We start from the raw sequence: 18,742 nt of genomic DNA, 5'->3' as shown, positions 1-18,742 counted from the left end.
ACAGAATGTGTGTCCCAGTATCCACTCTTGTTTTCCTTAGGCCCTTTTCAGATGCAGCAGATAACTGAAATCCACACTCTTCCAGATTAGCATGCAGTTCATATGATTGCCATATGGAATCAAGGTGGACAATAATGCCCAGAGTCATACTGAGTCTTTTGTGGGGAATAATGGTGAACAGAATGACGTCCAAAGTTGTACAGAAGAGCAAAGTCTGTGATTGAATGGAGTTCAGCATCTTGGTTAAAATGCTTATCATCATCTCTCGCACTGCTACGACCACTAATTTGTCTTCACTGTATTAAAATGTAGGGGAGGGCGGGGGTAGGGGGAAACCACTTAGTCATAGAGAAGATTTCATCATATCTTCGTACAAACCAGGCATTTAGGTAAATATGTTCCTCCAGGTCTTTGGGACTGGCCTTCCTCCAATGGCACGGTCGGGGGCCAGGGCATGACAGACAGTAGCACAACAGTGTACATCTCAGTTAATCAAATTGCCTCTCTCTTAACTCACGAGAGTTTTATCCACTTTATCAAAGACCGTCTGCCCTGGTGTTACCCACTGTTTCCAGAGGTTCCAACCCACAATAGCTGCTCTATGTAAGGCACCGGTGATTATCTTGTAAAGGCTGCTGACCCTTGTAGTGCACTGGGTGGCCTTCCCCATATGTTTTGCATTTCTGTACAATACAGAAAGTCGTAGAACAAATCTATGTGGCTCGATGCCACAGACAATCTGTGTCTGACAACAGATTCAACAGTTTACTGTTCAGTTCCAAGATGATGGTTAAGATTTTTTAGTACTAAACTCTTATATCACCTCAAGCAATGATTTGTTAATATGAAATAATGCCAAGTTGACAGTCCATGTTAAACTGCAGATCACCCCTTTAATTGCCTGGCTAACTCAGTTCCAATGCTGGAAGAAAGTGAGGTCATAATTTGTGAAATGGGACCATACTCACAAGAGAAACTCCCCTTTGCAACCCCCACCCTCCTCCCTCCAATATAGTTGTAAGATGGCCCAGTGGATAGGCTGTAAAAAATTGAACAAGAAGACAGGAAGAAGGTGTACTGAAATGTGAAAAAAAGAAGCAAAATATAAACAGTGAACCATCCGAGCTCAAGATCTGCAACATCAAGTGAATTTCAATAGTCACGGCATCATGATTATGTGGTCACAGGCTTTCTTTTCCTCACAAAATTATGAACTGCCCATCTGGTTACTGTGGTGTCTGTTCACTGTATTCAAATTTGTGTCTGTGTCATGGTGTTATGTCCTTTTATGTAAGCGAGGCGTAAGGACAGGACTTCTAGACGTAAATACACCCTATTTGTGCTACAGATGTACCACATGTTATGACTCTTGCATTCAGTTTTGGAAGCTTTGGCAGTTGAGTTCCTTTGTTCTAACATAGTCCTCACCCATTTATTTGTTGTTTTCATTTCTGTAATAGGTCTATGCGCATGTCGCCTGCACTCCCAACTCATCACATTCTCTTACCGCATGACTCATATCGTATAACTGGTGCATAGTATGACAATAGGCAAGACTACAGATGGAGAATAGACATGTCAATGACTGGACGGAAAGTTCATAATTTTGTGTGTGAGGGAAAGAAAAAAAAAGGTCCAACACCGTGACCACACAACCAGAATGCCGTGGTTCTTGCAATTCGCTCGATGTTTTACAACTTGAGCTTGCACGATTCACTGTTTCTATTTTGCTTCTTTTATCACAGTTCAGTTCACCTTCCTTGTGTTTTCATGCTTGATCTGATCTGTGTTCAGTTTTTGACGGACTATGCACTGGGCTACTTTAGCACTACATCCGAGGGCAGTTTCCCCACTGGTAAAGCATTGTGGTGTTCAAACTAACCTTTGGATTTGAAAAACTTTACATACAACAAGTAAGGAACCCTTTAGTCAGTGTGAAAATAAATGTAAAGGGACGTTTACACGTGTGCAGCTTGGGGCTCGCTCACTGCTGTGTGGCTGTAGCTTTCCCCACAAGCAATTATAGGTATGCATGTAAGTTGCATCCCTCTTCCTCAACATGTGCATGCGAGTGACTGCATTCACACCTGTGTTCACATTGAGCGCTGCTATTTCCGTGTGGGGCAAGCTACAGTTGCAAGGTGACAAGCCACAAGCTGCACAGGTGAAAATGTACCATAAGACATCAAGAACACATCACAACATGTCTAAAAGAAAGCTGTAATGTCACCAAAACATCTAGCCTTGAGTTCTAGTATGCAAGAAAACAAGGCATCTAGACACTAAAAGAGCAGTGCAGAAAAGGGAAAGTGTACTGTAAAGGCTTGGCGTTCCATGCTGCCAGGTACATAATTGCGAGCCCTTAGGAAAGAAGGAGGGTGGTTTGTGTGTGTGTGTGTGTGTGTGTGTGTGTGTGTGTGTGTGTGTGTAAAAGTGTACACTTGTACTAGAGTAAGAATCACAGCTTGATATAAAATTCAGTCTGTCCCTCCATTTTTTATTCTGTCTATCCACCCCCAAACCTTTCCCAGTCTGAGAGAGGGGTGGAAAGGATAGTGGGTTGTACATATCTCATTTCAGAACAAAACGAGAGGTAGTCGAAATTCTGGGGGAGAATGTAATTCAGTTGCTCCAGCAGTAAGGTCATGGACATTAGGGATGTTGGCATAAATGGAGGTGGCATCAGCAGTGACAAGTAGGGTTAATGGTTTATGACACCTCTTCCAAAACAAACTTTTCATTGACAACATGATGAAGCAGTCATTCTTAGATGCACTTACTTTACAGGCAGCTGTTATACATGGTCCAGTCACATTATGTGACCATGGCATACATTTTACATCAATGTGCAATAACCATACCCATACACCAGGTGGCAGCACTCACAGTTGAGGGTATATAAAGTGTCAATGCAGTCATTGTCTTCATACGAAAATGGGATAATTTATCTGATCTCCAAAAGGGCACAACCACTGGATTTTGGAGAAAGGATAGATGCATTTCCAAAACAGCTAATTTGTAAACTGTCTGGGTGCTGCTATGGTTAAAGCATACTGTTCACTTCAAAATGGTGCTATCTAAAACTGGCCCTGGGACACAAATGACATGGGTGAACTGCAGTTGCTGAGATATGGTAGGGTGAACATATGTGCAACTGTTCAGTAACAGACTTCCCAGATTGAACAATGGGCTAAAAACTGTGTCTTCTCAAAGACTATTCGATGAATGTTGCTGTGTATGGGTCTCTGCAACAGGTGCCTGGTCCATGCACTCATGCTATTCATGGACGATGAAGGCTGGAATTTGCATGCCAATACCACAACTGGACGTCTACTGAGAGGTGACAGTTGGCCTTTTGAGATGAATTACATTTTCTGCTCCATCAGAACGAAAGCAAACACACCGCAACAATCGTTGGAAAGGTTCAGGGCAGAGGTGAGAGTGTTATGAGCTCTAGAATGTTTTCGTGATATTTCCTTGGTGATTTCGTCATTCTGTTATGCACAGTGGATCACTGCAGATACGCATCTATCCTTGGGGATGACAGCCACTCCTACATTTAGTTTACTTTTCCTCCTCAGGTGGCACCTACCAACAGGAAAATGCCACATTTCCACAGTTCCCAATGTATATGTGTGTGGTTTGAAGAGCACCAGGATAAGTTTACCATACTTCACTGGCCACCAAACTCCACGAATTTAAATTCAGTCAAGAATTTGTGAGACTATCCAATCGGGCTGTTCACACCATGGATCCTCAACCGAGCAATCTAGTGCAGGTGGCCACAGCACTAGAGTTGGCTTGGTTCCAAATCCCTCTCAATATCTTCCTTCATGTCTTGCAGCGGTCTGCAGTGCAAAATGTGGTTATTCAGGATTTCGACTTGTGGTCACATTAATGTGATTCATCGGCATAAGAAGAGAAAGGCATTCATAATAATATGCAGGATTGAAACAGTTGTGATTATTCTTTCTTGAAAGCAGGAAATATGAATAACCCATATACGTCCACTCTTCCTGGCCTGTGAAGTTTACTATTTAAAATGCACCAATAGGCATCAATCATTGGAAACAGTTGCAACAGATTTTGTCTGGAGCAGTTTATGGCAGAATTACTACATGGGAACTAGTTGTAGGGAAGGAGGATGCCACACAGGGATGCACTGGAAGAAACTCAAGAGAATGCAATTCTATACCTACATCCATACCCTGGAGAGAGTACTTCCCACAGTTCCATTCATTAGGGGGTTCTTCCTGTTCCATCTCTGTACAGAGAAAGGACTGCCAACATGTCTCTGTGATTATTTTAACCTTTATAATTTATGTCACCATACTTGTTCTTGAAACCATGCACACAGATGGCAACCATATGACTAAAACTTCCTGGCAGATTGAAAATGTGTGCTGAAACCGAGACTTGAACTCAGGACCATCTGAGCCGCCCAAGCACAACTCACACCCCGTCCTCACAGCTCTGATGGTAGAGCACTTGCATGCAAAAGGCAAAGGTCCTGTGTCCGAGTCTTGGTCCGGCACACAGTTTTAATCTGCCAGGAAGTTTCATATCAGTGCACACTCCGCTGCAGAGTGAAACTCTCATTCTGGAGGTTTTTCTTTTCTTCCCCCCCCCCCCCCCCCCCCTCAGCTCTATTTGATGTGAGTTCCACATGCTTGAGCTACATTCTAAGATGCATGGTGGTGGCAGCGGCGGTGGTGGTGGTGGTGGTGGTGGTGGTGAAGACTATGACGATTATGACTGTGACTGTAAATATAAAGGGATTCAACTATGTTGTTATTAGTCCCTGAATCCTCTCATGGCATTTGAAGTTGTAGGTATGAGCTGCTTTCTTTTTTTAATAGTAATACATCTGTCATATTTTTGTATAAAGTATATGAATGGTTAACTACACTATTAAAATTCAGCTGTCAAAATCATACTAAGAACACTGCGTAGAAAGTTAAAATAACAGCATAGTATATATAGCTAGTATTTTATATTCAGTGATAGAAATAAAAAATTTTGTAGTCCATGTTAGATTCGGATGTGTAAAGTGGATTGGCTGATGCCTTGGGGCTAAATCGTTTACAAAGGGTATCCCTTCCCATCCCTGCTGCCTAAGCCAACATCTCGGTGTGCTAACTCATCACAATATCCACTCCTTCATAGGGAGCAAACTATGAGGCTTATGGCTGTTACATCCTCCAGCAGAATACTGATAGATGGTTCCCTAGTTTCAGATGACATCATATGTCTTAGAGGTTGAATCGCCTTCACAGAAGTGATGAAAATGTTAGAGCTGCTCTACTGACATGCTCTTAGTTCAGAAATATGAACAGAAAGATATTTTGTCGTTCTTGTCGGTTTCATGAACTAAAAGTAGATTGGGTATAGCCTCTGGGCTGAATCCGCAGTGACAAATATCCCCTCCTACCTTGGTCTCTGAATTGAAGTATGGAGGTGTTTACTTTAAATATTATTGCAATATCTACTCCTTTGCAAGAAGTGTAGCACACAGCTTGTAGCTGCTTAATCATCCTCCAGAATCTCCGACAGGAGGCGTCCTTGGTCCATGTACCACTGCAGGTCTTAGGATACAGTACAATCTTTGATGATTTAGTGAATGGTTAATGTTCCTCCACAATTCATGAGTTATTTTTGTATGTCCAATTCTGTGTTATCATATTGAAAATGTTCTCTTCTTCATGTCTGTAATGAAATCTTCCAAACCGTGGTTAAAGGAAGACTGTTGGCATTCCCGTACCACAGAGAGCATATAATTGATCATGGATGACAGATCAATGGATGTTTTGGACAACGCTCGTCTATTCTTTCATTTTACTAACGCATTCCCTATGTAGAATGTAATACTGTTGAGGAAAGATGTTATGTTTTCTAGTGCTCTATGTATGGCTATCTGTTCTGCAGTACAAATGCTGGATTTTTTCTTCATGTTGTTCTTGGTTCTGTTTGTGTACATATGCATAGCTGACTCACTTATTATTTTTGGAACAATCTGTATAAAGGAGAATAAAATGTAGGTACTCTTTCATGACTGAATACAACGCAGCACACTGATAAAAATTGGGAGCTGCATAGTGTTTGGTGTTGTACCATAGATTCATCCCTACTACTAGTTGCGAAACATGCCAGGAAAGCTTTCACAATAGGGAGTATTGCATGCAGATAATCAGAAGAAGCTTAAGTTCTCATCCGATGTCTTGAAGCCTTACTGCTGATTGTCATCATGCCCTAAGGCTTGTTGTTGTTGTGGTCTTCAGTCCTGAGACTGGTTTGATGCAGCTCTCCATGCTACTCTATCCTGTGCAAGCTTCTTCATCTCCCAGTACTTACTGCAACCTACATCCTTCTGAACCTGCTTAGTGTATTCATCTCTTGGTCTCCCTCTATGATTTTTACCCTCCACACTGCCCTCCAATGCTAAATTTGTGATCCCTTGATGCCTCAGAACACGTCATACTAACTGGTCCCTTCTTTTTGTCAAGTTGTGCCACAAGCTTCTCTTCTCCCCAATCCTATTCAACACCACCTCATTAGTTATGTGATCTATCCATCTAATCTTCAGCATTCTTCTGTAGCACCACGTTTCGAAAGCTTCTATTCTCTTCTTGTCCAAACTATTTATCGTCCATGTTTCACTTCCATACTTCCATACATGGCTACACTCCATACAAATACTTTCAGAAACAACTTCCTGACACTTAAATCTATACTCAATGTTAACAAATTTCTCTTCTTCAGAAATGCTTTTCTTGCCATTGCCAGTCTACATTTTATATCCTCTCTACTTTGACCATCATCAGTTATTTTGCCCTCCAAATAGCAAAACTCCTTTACTATTTTAAGTGTCTCACTTCCTAATCTAATTCCCTCAGCATCATCCGACTTATTCGACTACATTCCATTATCCTTGTTTTGCTTTTGTTGATGTTCATGTTATATCCTTCTTTCAATACACTGCCCATTCCATTCAACTGCTCTTCCAAGTCCTTCGCTGTCTCTGACAGAATTACAATGTCATCGGCGTACCTCAAAATTTTTATTTCTTATCCATGGATTTTAATACCTACTCCGAATTTTTCTTTTGTTTCCTTTACTGCTTGCTCAATATACAGATTGAATAACATCGGGGAGAGGCTACAACCCTGTCTCACTCCCTTCCCAACTGCTGCTTCCCTTTCATGCCCCTCAACTCTTATAACTGCCATCTGGTTTCTGTACAAATTGTAAACAGCCTTTCGCTCCCTGTATTTTACTCCTGCCACCTTTAGAATTTGAAAGAGAGTATTCCAGTCCAGCCCTAAGGCAGTTTATAAGAAATCAGGTCAATAGAGAGTGAAATAAAATGGGACGACAGGCGTCATACAGCATTTAATTAATCATGGTTGTGTAGTTATCTACATTTTGTTGTGTCTTTTTTTCAATGTTGGTATTCCTACTACCACAAAAACGCTATCAACTAGGCTCATTTGGAAAGCTCCAATTGTCAGACTTACTCCTATGGCCTTGGCATCTCTGATGATTGCAGCCCAATACTGACAATCTCCTGCTCATTTCCTCCATCTTCTTTTCCCATCTTTCTCAAGTCAATTCCCACATTATCCAGCCTTTGATCTGTGGTCTAACTTTGTGCATTCTGCTACCAGGATTTCCTCTGTAGACCTCATTGACACATCCATAACCTGAAATTCAATTTAGATTACACAATCATTTTAATCTGTAGCTCTTGATTTCTGACTCTAGGTCAGCACAGCTGTATAATTCTTCCAATTCCTTATTTTTCAATATTTTTCATTGTCCTGCCTCATTCACTCCTCCAATTTTTTTTTTTTTAAATATTTTCTTCTCTAGTTTCTCTCTTCTGCCACAATCATTGGCAATGTTTCTGAGCCATACATTACCACCGGCCTTGTGAGAGACAGACACCTTTGATTTTCTGCTCAAGTTATGTGACTAAATAACCTTAATCTGTGCTCAGTAAGCTTTACTTACCACGGCAATACTTTTATTTCCTTCCTTACATTGTTATCAGTTACCAGTGCTCCCAAGTACTGGCACTTCTCAGGTCTCCCACAGTCAGACCCATTCAGTTTGATATCTCTGTCTCTCTCTGTCTCTCTCTCTCTCTCTCTCTCTCTCTCTCTCTCTCTCTCTCTCTCTCTCTCTCTCTCTCTATAAACAGTGTTTTGGTGTTATTTACTCGAAACCTCAACTGTTATGCCTTCTTTTCTAGTCTGCCAAATCCTTCTTCCATCCTTTTTAAGTCTTCTAGGCAGCATATAAACACCATCGGCATATGCTTGGTTTCAGTTTTACGGTTAAACAGAGTGCCACCTAGGTTATTGATCTCCAGCTTTCTCATCACTCTCTCAAACATTGTGTCACCTGTCATAACCTTAGTTAACTTCAAATTCTTTAGTGAGTTTTCCTTCCACTTTCGTTTGGCATTTCATGCTGGTGAGGGTGCCTGTTGTCTGGGCTCTAAGGTCATACTTGAGTCATTCCAATGACTGACAGAGAAGGTTGAGAAGATCAGCCTTGCGCATGGAGTTCCAATGAACTCACGATTTGCAGCATTGTCCCCATAACTGATTGTGGCCCTTTGGTACTGAGTTGAGTGGAAAGACTGAACCAGAGACTTCAAAGATTCTGTGACAAACTACGCTGTGACTTCCTGGACTTGCGCCACAGCGCTGAGAATTGTAGGGTCCCCCTAAATGGATCAGGTGTGTACTACACATCAAATGATGCTACTAAGGTAGCCGATTATGTATGGGGTGCACACAAGGGTTTTTCTACATTAGGCAACTCTCCATCCAATCCACATAACAATAGCTGTAGGAAACACAGAAGCATGAGTGTAAGATTGAAAGAATGCCTCCACACAGCTTAGGGTACTGAAATCCTAATGGCAAATTGCCGAAGAATTTGCAACATAGTGCCAGAGTTTGAACTGCTCATAAAAAGCAGTGAAGCTCAGATAATACTATGTTCAGAAATTTGGTTGAAACCTGAAATTGATAGTGATGATATTTTTCGGAAATTTAAGTGTATATCAAAAGGGGAATTGGAGCTGGTGTATTTGTCGCAGTAGACAAGAAACTCATATTCACCGAGATAGAAACTGCAGTTGCATGTGAGATTGCTTCATGAAGACTCAGTATCAGGAGTGGGCATAAAATGATAACTGGACCCTTCTATCACCTAACAGAGTCATCTGCTGCTGTAACCAATATCTTTAGAGAAAGCACTACTTCACTTGTAAGTTAGTTCAGTTGTACATAATCAAATTACCTATCATTGTGCCCTGAAAATGAGCGACATCCTGCCCAAGATACCTCCCACTCCCTCGTAAAGTGGTGTTCTATTGCCTACCCAATCTCCACAACATTTTGGTCCATCCCTATGCCACTCCCTATTTCAACTCTTTGCCACAAGGATCATAACCCTGAGGAAGACCCAGGTGCAAAACCTGCCCTATCCATCCAACCAGCACTTTCTATTCCAGTCAAGTCATAGGCTTATCCTACCCCAACAGGGGCTGGGCCACCTGTGAAAGCACCCATGTTACTTACCAGCCCTGCTGCAATCACTGCATACGTTTTATGTTGGTATGACTACCAACCAGCTGTCCACCAGGATGAATGGCCACCTTCAAACTGTGGCCAAGAGAAAAATAGACCACACTGTGGCACAATAAACAGCTGAACATAACACACTTGATTTCAATGGCTGCTTCACTACCCAAGCCATAAGGATCCTTCCCTCCATCAGCAGCTTTCCTTAACTGCGCAGATGGGAGCTACCCTTACAATACATTCTCCGCTTCCGTAATTATCCTGGCCCACATCCTCCACCCAACAGCTTCCATCCTCTCTGTCCAAACATCTCCGTCCCTTTCTCATCTCTCACCCTGCTTATTTGCAGCCCTCTGCCAAAGCATCCAGCCATCTTTCACAGCTCCTCTCCTTTTTGCTCCTTTCTTTTCCCACCTCCCTGCCACACAGCCCCCTGACACTGTGCCTGATGGCAGTCTAGTCCCTGCACACTCCACCTAACAGCGTTCCTCTCCCTCCCCGTACGTACTGTCCCTTTCCCTTCCTGCCCCTTCCAGATTGCTGCTTGCATCCCATGTGATAGTTACATTTTGGCCCGGGATACTGTAGTTGGCAGTTATGTGTACATGGAGTGTGCTTGCTCGTGTGTGTGTGTGTGTGTGTGTGTGTGTGTGTGTGTCTTACTGACGAAGGCTGTGGCCGAAAGATATATGCGAGTGTCTTAATTGTGCCTGTCTGCAACGAATATAATCTAATCTTGTGGGAACTTCTTAAAGGTAAGTAGCAATCTGTCTTTTCCTACATTGTTGTTTTTCTACCTGGAGTTTCTATTGTTTGATTTTTGCTTATCGTCAAATGTTTGATCATATGGAGTACCATATGACTGGATTGACGACTTTTTGGTAGGGAGGAAACAACATGTTATCTTGGATGGAAAGTCATCATCAAATGAAGTAACTTTGGGTGTGCCCAGAGAAGTGTGTTGGGACCCTTGCTGTTAAAATTTAAATGTCGTGTGACTAGGGCCTCCTGTCGGGTAGACTGTTCGCTGGGTGCAAGTCTTTCAATATGACGCCACTTCGGCGACTCGCACGTCAATGGGGATAAAATGATGATGATTAGGACAACACAAAATCCAGTCCCTGAGTGGAGAAAATCTCGAACCCAGTCGGGAATCGAACACGGGCCCTTAGGATTGACATTCTGTCACACTGACCATTCAGCTACCGGGTGAGGACGTTCTTGCTGTTCATCTGTATACTAATTACCTTGCAGAAGATATTAACAGTGACCACAGGCTTTCTGCAGATAAATCAGTTATTTATAATGAAGTACTGTCGAAAGAAGCTGCATTAATATTCAGTCAGATCTTGATAAGATTTCAAAAAGGTGCAAAGATTGATAACTTTCTTTAAATGTTCAGAAATGTAACATTTTGCACTCCACATAAGAAAAAGAACATAGTATCCCCTGACTGTAATATCAATGAGTCCTGTTGGAATCGGCCAACTCATAAAAATACCTGGTTGTAAAACTCTAGGGATATGAAATGTAACGACTATATAGGCTCAGTCCTTGGCAAAACAGACACTAGACTTTGGTTTATCAGTAAAATACTGGGGGAAGTGCATCAGTCAACAACGGAGATTGCTTACAAATCACTCATGTAAGTGTAACCCATCCTAGAACACTGCTCAAGTGTGCGTGACCCCTAGCAAATGTGACTAACAGGGGATATTGAACATATACGAAGAGGGGCAGAACAAATGGTCACAAGTTTGTTTAATCCATGGGTGAGTGTCACAGAGATACTGAAGGAGCTGAACTGGAAATCTCTTGAAGATAGAACCAATTAGGCTATCCCAAGAAAGTCTATTAGCAAAGTTTCGAGAATCAGCTTTACTACAATCCCCTATGTATCGCTCACCCAGAGACCACGAGAATAAGAGTAGAATAATTACTACATGCACTGAGACATTCAGTCAGTCTTCCCGTGCTCCATATGTGAACAGAACAGTAAGAAACCATGATACCTGGTACAACAGGACTTACGCTCTGCCATTGTGGTTTGCAGAGTTTAGGTGCAGATATGCACTGCAAACTTTCTCAGTGGTTCAAATGCTCAGCTGTTTTGAGTCAGCAGGTGCCTGACAACAAATCCAAATGTTAGAAGATTTGATACCTTGTTTTGTAACATCACTTTTTTTGTTATATTTGGAAGTGTTTTCATCTCTACTAATGGTCACTAAAGCAAGATGTTTAAAAACACAAACAGTAATCCTCGTATAAGCGACCTAATGCGGCTTGTCACAGGTCGGGGGAAAGCAAAGTAAGCACTGAATAGCAAATTGACTTCATAGATATGTAAAACACAAAGACAAACAGTAAACATAACCCAGTGAATAGATTGTAACGTCAACTACTTACCTCTGGCTGACGAGCCATCTTCGGGTCATGAACAAACGACTGCCCTTGTTTCGTTCCTGCTGGCACCTCACCTGTAGCTGCATACTTCAGGGCTTCAATTGTCGTCGTCTTACCACATCCGTTCTGCCCTAATATCAGCGTCACAGGTGATTGAAACGTAATCATCTGCTGATCACTGTCGTTCGGACCAAAGCTTCGGATTCCCTGTATCTGCATCTTAAGTAATCTAGCCATTATATCGAATTTTAAAGGACCGAATACGAACAAATAACTGTGAACAATATCAATAGTGATACAATCCGTCACATCACGGAAGGGCGCCTATCCTCTAATCAGTGTTACCTACATTAATGTACCAATGGCGCTTTCATAATATGACACTATCTTTAAAACACAAATCATCAACAATTTCTGACAGCCAAATTTCCACGCTGAAAACACATGCCATACACCCGCCAATATCTAATCATGTTTACCAACATGCACCTCCAAGTTTGGCCAGACTTCTCTTCCAGTTTCCAAAGATATTATTGCATTATTTGTAGTACACTGTTAGTAGATTATTTGTATGTTGGTACACAGTTGTAATCAATGGTGCGCAGAAAGTAGCGGTTGGTTTTGAAATTTGGTTTTGTGTTGCGAGGAAAATAATGATGTATCAAGAAGCGTTTTGCGACGCGTTAAAATTCAGGCGTAATGAACTTGTTACGTCCACCAGAAGAACCACTAGAAGAAAGCTTCAAGACAAATACGACAGAGAACAATCGTGCCCGTCGGAACTGAAAGTGCAAGGAAAAAGAAAACGAGAAAAATTATGGAGTGGTTTAAATCTCTCGAATATACAAGTGACTCGTGAAGATGCCACGCGAATATTAAGATCAGGAGCAACTAAAATTTCAAAGACTCTGAGTTCCATGCAAACAACATTTGGTGTAATATCACAAGTAAGGATTGATCGTTTAATTTATGGGTTCTGTAAGTTCAAGTGAGTAATGTTTCTCGTCTTCGTGTAAATTATTGGAACTAGTTAGTATGATGATGGTGACATCATGCAGGACAGTATTTTGACTGGCCCAAACAAATAGTCATTGTGTTTCTTTAACTCATATTCCTGTTCTCGGCCTTGTTGGTATAAGTGCCCTAGAAGTGTCACGGGTATGTTGTAGATTTTGCAAACCGTTCACTCGGATCTAATCTTGGAATAAATTTCTGTGTAAGAGTGCTAAAATAAGCTTATAATATGAGAAAAGTGCATAGTATTTATTTATTATCTTTTTTAGTCATTTATTTAATTTTTTATTCATCAGTCTTCTGACAGGTTTGATGCGGCCAGTCACGAATTCCCTTTCTGTGCCAACCACTTCATCTCAGAGTAGCAGTTGCAGCCTATGTCCTCAATTAATCTCTATCGCCCTCTACAGTTTTTGCTGGCTACAGCTCCCTCTAGTACCATGGAAGTCATTTCCTGATGTATTAAAGGATGCGCTATCGCTCTGTCCCTTCTCGTTGTCAGTGTTTTCCACGTATACCTTTCTTCTGCGATTCTACGCAGAATCTCCTCATACCTTACATTATCAGTCCACTTAATTTTTAACAATCATATGTAGTGCCATACCTCAAATGCTTCGATTCTCTTCCGTTCCCATTTTTCCACTGTCCATGTTTCACTGCCATACAAAATACTGTGCTCCAAATGTGCATTCTGAGAAATTTCCTCCTCAAATTAAGGCCTATGTTTGATACTAGTAGACTTCTCTCACCCAGGAATGCCCTTTTTGCGAGTGCTAATGTGCTTGTGATGTTCTCTTTGCCCCATCCATCATTTATTTCATTGCCTAGGTAGCAGAATTTCTTAACTTCACCTGCTTCATAACCATCAATCCTGATAAGTATCTCGGTGTTCTCATTTCCGCTTCTTCTCATTACTGTAGTCCTCCTTCAGTTTACTCTCAGTCCACATCCTGTACTCATTAGACTGTTCATTCCATTCAGGAGATCATGTAATTCTTCTTCATTTTCACTCAGGATTGCAATGTCATCAGCAAATGGTATCATTGATTTTCTTTCACCATGAACTTTAATTCCACTCCTGAACCTTTCCTTTATTTCCATTGTTGCTTCTTCACTGTACAGACTGAACAGTAGGGGTGAAAGACTACATCCCTGTCTTGCACCTTTTTAATCCAAGAACTTCATTTTTGGTTGTCCACTCTTACTACTCACTCTTATACACATTTCATGTTGTTCATCTCTTCCTATAGCTTACCCCAATTTTTCTCAGAATTTCATTTTGCATCATTTTACATTGTCAAACACTTTTTCCATGTTGACAAATCCTATGAACGTGTCTTGATTTTTCTTTAATCTTGCTTCTATTATCAGTCGCAATGCCAGAATTGCCTCTATGTTGTGTTTATGTTTCCTAAAGTCAAACTGATCATCTAGCACATCCTCAGTTTTCTTTTCCATTCTTCTGTATATTATTATTCTCAGCAAGTTGGATGCATGAGTTGTAAAGCTGACTGTGCGATAATTCTCAAACTTGTCAGCTCTCGCAGGCTTTGGAACTGTGTAGGTAATATTTTTTCGAAAGTCGTTCTGTTGCCATTTCCTCCAATGATTTTAGAAATTATCTATCCCTTCAATGACAAGAATAATGTGAGTGTACTATCCCTCGAAATTAACCATTTTTAGTGGATCCATGATTGGTGGCATGTATGCAGGGAGTATCTGTACCTGTGTACACAGAAGAACTTTAACAATTGTGAACAGAAGTTCAAGTAAGTAACAGAATGAAAATTGTTTCAAGTGAACATCCAAATGGTCGCAGCTATCTCCTTCCCTTTTTTTTTTTTTTCAATTGGCTAAATGAGTTTGTGGATTGGAAATGTGAATATGTATACTGATGTGAAAAGTAAATTATGTAAGAGAAATAAGTTGTGGGTCATTCCATGTCAAGTGTCCGGGGGCTCCTAGTTCGACCATCTTCAATTTTGATATATCTTATACAGCCTGTACCTGTGTACCTGAAGGACATACATAAACTTCAGTGTCAGATTCACCTATAGCTTGGTTGAGGTGCTGGAACAATTTTTGTGAAGACTACTTTTTCGAGGACCGAACAGTCACGAAGAAGTCTTCAAGTTCGGCATGTCACTGTTCCTAGTCTAAAAGAGGTAGCCCCTTGCTTCTGAACATTGTGGTACAACTTTCTGTGCTCAACATATAAATGATGGAATTAAAGTTCAGAAAGTAATGCTTTTCTCATAATCTCAGTTCAAAGTGGGCAGCAAATCATGTTGAGACAAATTTGCCCCATAGTTTAACAAGGCATATAAGTAGTGAGGAAAGGGAACTATGGACCTGATCTTTTGCCAACTTATTGTCTGTGTGGCTGTTAGATATTTCACAAATTAGGGCTCGGCTTGTGTGTTTAATTACTGTGCTACCATCCTGTAAATTTGCTACAAGTGTACCAAATTATACACATGTTCAAAGTCATATGTCTCAAAATGGACACCTACCATATTACGTTCATTAACACCAGTCATTAGAGCACATTTCTTTTTATTAGAAGTACATATTTCCGTTTTTGGGTCTCTTTGGGTAAGGTGCAAAAATTGTGCCTAAACTGTTAACATTTTTTTTGTAATTCAAGAAGAATCCTTGTGTTGCTGCACAGTAGCAATCCCACTACCTGTCTCAGTGACTGGTAAGCCCATTGCCAATGTGCCTTGCACAATAGCCAGACAAGGTCAGCCACGGGTGCAGGTTCCCAAGCCTCAACATGGGTGTCTAGCATGTTCCTAAGCCTTGTTTGCATCTCTTTTGGTTTCCAAGCCATAATGCAGAATTCTTCAGTTGTTCAGTGTTTTAAATTGGTTGCTAATATCCAAAACTATTACTTTTGGCAAACTGTATTACCACCCCATCATTGATGCAGCTGGAAGTTCTTAAAATTTTTGTAATGGGCAGCAGAACCACCACTAAAATAATGAGAATGCTTAATTTCTGTGAAAGTTAAAGACACATTCACCGCAACTGTATATCACATCTGAAGCAATCACTGATTATGCAGTAGCTGATGCATTTTAGTTATTTATCATCATTGTAGTAAATGACAAATGGGTGTAACGTAGCTTAGCTATCTTCCCAATGAAATCCTAGAAATGCATCTTGGACAATAAAGGAAAATTTCCAGCAAAATCCATTTTGTGTAATCAATTCTCCTGGTTTGAGACCTTCTTTAGTCCATTGCAAATGCTTGCTCCAGTGCTTTGCAATGTAGTGGTGAGCAGAAAGGACCAAAAGTTTTGTAACTAATTCTTCAATGTGTTCAACTGTCATTTCTCTGGTTTCAAGTGTAACTGTCAATGTGAGTCTATTGTTTAAACTGAATTGGATCCTCAGGTTCAATACCTGCAAAAACAGGTTCCAAATATTCCTTTAAAGCTTATATTCCAGGACATACTTCACAGTGATGAAGGATGCAGTCCTTCTTTTCCAAATTCCAGACAACTTAGTAAAATTTTATAATCTTCTTTTATTGGCCTGTGTGCCAAAATTAGTTTCACATTCTAATGTATTGTGCAGATGCAAACTTAAAGTGAACCAGCTGCATCTCTACAGCAACACACCATTTTGGCCTTAATTCACAATATCTGGAAAATCCATTTTTATTGCAGTAAGCAACAAACATTTCTTTTTACCTGCTCAGTAACAAGTATATTTGTTTTTGAACCTTTTCTCCATCTGTTCAAACATTAATACAGTCTTATTACTTGGACAAATCTGGCTACATTCTTCATCATACAAATACTTTGTGACTCTTGCCTTCACGGACTCTGAAGATTTTTCCCCACATTTACCGTTGGGCTCTGCCAATACTCCTTGTTCGGCTTTTAACTTTCTAGCATTTCTTAACGTTCTGTCTGGAACACAAAATTCTTCCATAGTCTTTTGGGTCAAAATTTGACTTTTCTCACTATGGTTTGATATCTGTAATTTTTCCTTCAGTTGTTGGATCAGGTAGCTGTAATCTAAACAAGTCAAGCATTGCTTTCTTGTGCATAGTTGCTCCAGTTCACTGAGTCCAAATCCTCCACCAACTGCTACAATTTTCTTAATGACTGCAACTTCAGCTTGATGTATTTTTAGCTTGGGTCATTCCATGCCAAATATGCAATAATTCAAAGGTTTATGACTCTGTATCTCAGATTTTCACTAAACCTTGTGCATTGGCTTATGCTTATAACATAGAAACTAATGCAAAATCTTTTTCGTCTCAGGCTACAACTTTATTTTATCAAATTTTAAATGTAGTGATACTCTGATAACGGCTCTGCCACATTGTCATTGCAAAATGGTACTTATCTACATAAATTCCCATAACTCGGGTGTTTAAGAAGCTTTTGAGTTTGAATTTTTTTCATATGTTAAGAGAGACACATCCTCAACAGATGTGATTATTTAAGCAGTAAAGATGCAAAGGTTTTTTTTAAAAAATGTATGACAGTTTTTGATCCACCAAAATGTAAAACCGCTTTTGGATGCGGAACACATTGAAGAAACATACAAGGAACTTATAAAATTTCTTGTATATGACTCTGAAAACTACAGCTGTACACTTAAGTGTTGTGATAATTTTCTCAGTGCTGAAAAAGTGTCAGAATTATTGAAACAGAAATTAGTGTACAAAGATGCTGATGATGAAACTGAATTCAGCCAGTGGATAAACACAGATCATCGGGAAGAATTGATAAAGCAGTCTGCCACTGATGGTGAATACATAGACTTGTTAGTAAAAGATTACAGGCACTTAAACCACACTCATTTATATCGAAGTGTCAGTCTAAAATCCTTGAAAAAACTGAAAGACAATCTAACCCCAGAAAAAACAATTCTCTTAATGGACTTTGCTGAAAACTACAGTTTTGTAATTCATAATGAATTTCAGAGTTACCACTGGACAAAAAGCAACTGCGCAATCCACCCATATGTGTTTATGTGGCAAATGAAGAAAGTAAATCTTGGTAATAGTGAATCACTGCTTTATAAGTGATGATATGTAACATGATGTATTTATAACTGATGTCCAGAAAGAAATGGTTAAGTAGCTGGCAGAGCATTACCCAGAAGTGAAGAAAGTCCATTATTTCACTGATGGATGTGCTGCTCAATATAAGAAAAGAAAAAGCTTTAAAAATTTGTATGAGCACGAATAAAATTTTTCTATTGATGCTGAGCGTTCCTTTTTTGCTACTAGCCACGATAAATCTGTGTGTGATGGTTTGGGAGGAACTAAAAAAATGTGTATTCAGAAGAGCTAGGCTTCAACTAGTGGATAATGCACAAATGACAATTGCATCTGGTAATTACAATTTCTGCAAAACTAATATTGACCCCTTTCTTGTGTTGTTCTGTGTTACTTTACTGCTTCAATAATTACATGTCTGTTGAGCATGTGCATCTCTTAACTTATGAAAAAAATTCCAAGCTTCATAAATACATCAATTATGGGTATTTATGCAGATAATTACCATTTTGCATCGACATCCTTGTAGACCCCAATTATCAGAATAGAACTACATTTAAAATTTGATATTAAGAAGAAAGTTTTAGTGTGAAAGCAAAAAGATTTTGCACAAGCTGAATATAAGCAAATGTGCAAAGTTTCATGAAAATCTGAGATGGTAGGTGACATGACTTGTGTGATTTGACATGGAATGACCCCCTTTGCA

The 18,742-nt window shown here is 40.2% G+C and overlaps 2 protein-coding genes across 2 annotated transcripts in view; one reads left to right on the top strand and one right to left on the bottom strand.

Annotated features, from left to right (window-relative positions):
- Positions 1-12,453, bottom strand: part of LOC126419037 (DNA repair protein RAD50) — a 263,592-nt gene extending 251,139 nt beyond the window's left edge. Inside the window, exon 1 of the mRNA XM_050086099.1 lies at positions 12,003-12,453. Coding sequence (XP_049942056.1) covers positions 12,003-12,236 — 234 coding nt within the window. The 5' untranslated portion in view covers positions 12,237-12,453. The remainder of the gene's footprint in view (positions 1-12,002) is intronic.
- Positions 12,454-12,588: 135 nt separating this feature from the next.
- LOC126418862 (uncharacterized) overlaps positions 12,589-18,742 on the top strand; it is a 30,749-nt gene continuing 24,595 nt past the window's right edge. Inside the window, exon 1 of the mRNA XM_050085855.1 lies at positions 12,589-12,946. Within this exon, the coding sequence (XP_049941812.1) occupies positions 12,653-12,946 (294 nt within the window). The 5' untranslated portion in view covers positions 12,589-12,652. The remainder of the gene's footprint in view (positions 12,947-18,742) is intronic.

This window comes from Schistocerca serialis, chromosome 9 (assembly GCF_023864345.2).
Source record: "Schistocerca serialis cubense isolate TAMUIC-IGC-003099 chromosome 9, iqSchSeri2.2, whole genome shotgun sequence".
Taxonomy (NCBI): domain Eukaryota; kingdom Metazoa; phylum Arthropoda; class Insecta; order Orthoptera; family Acrididae; genus Schistocerca; species Schistocerca serialis.
The sequence above is the reverse complement of the archived record's forward strand: the minus strand, read 5'-3'. Positions and strand labels throughout refer to the sequence as shown.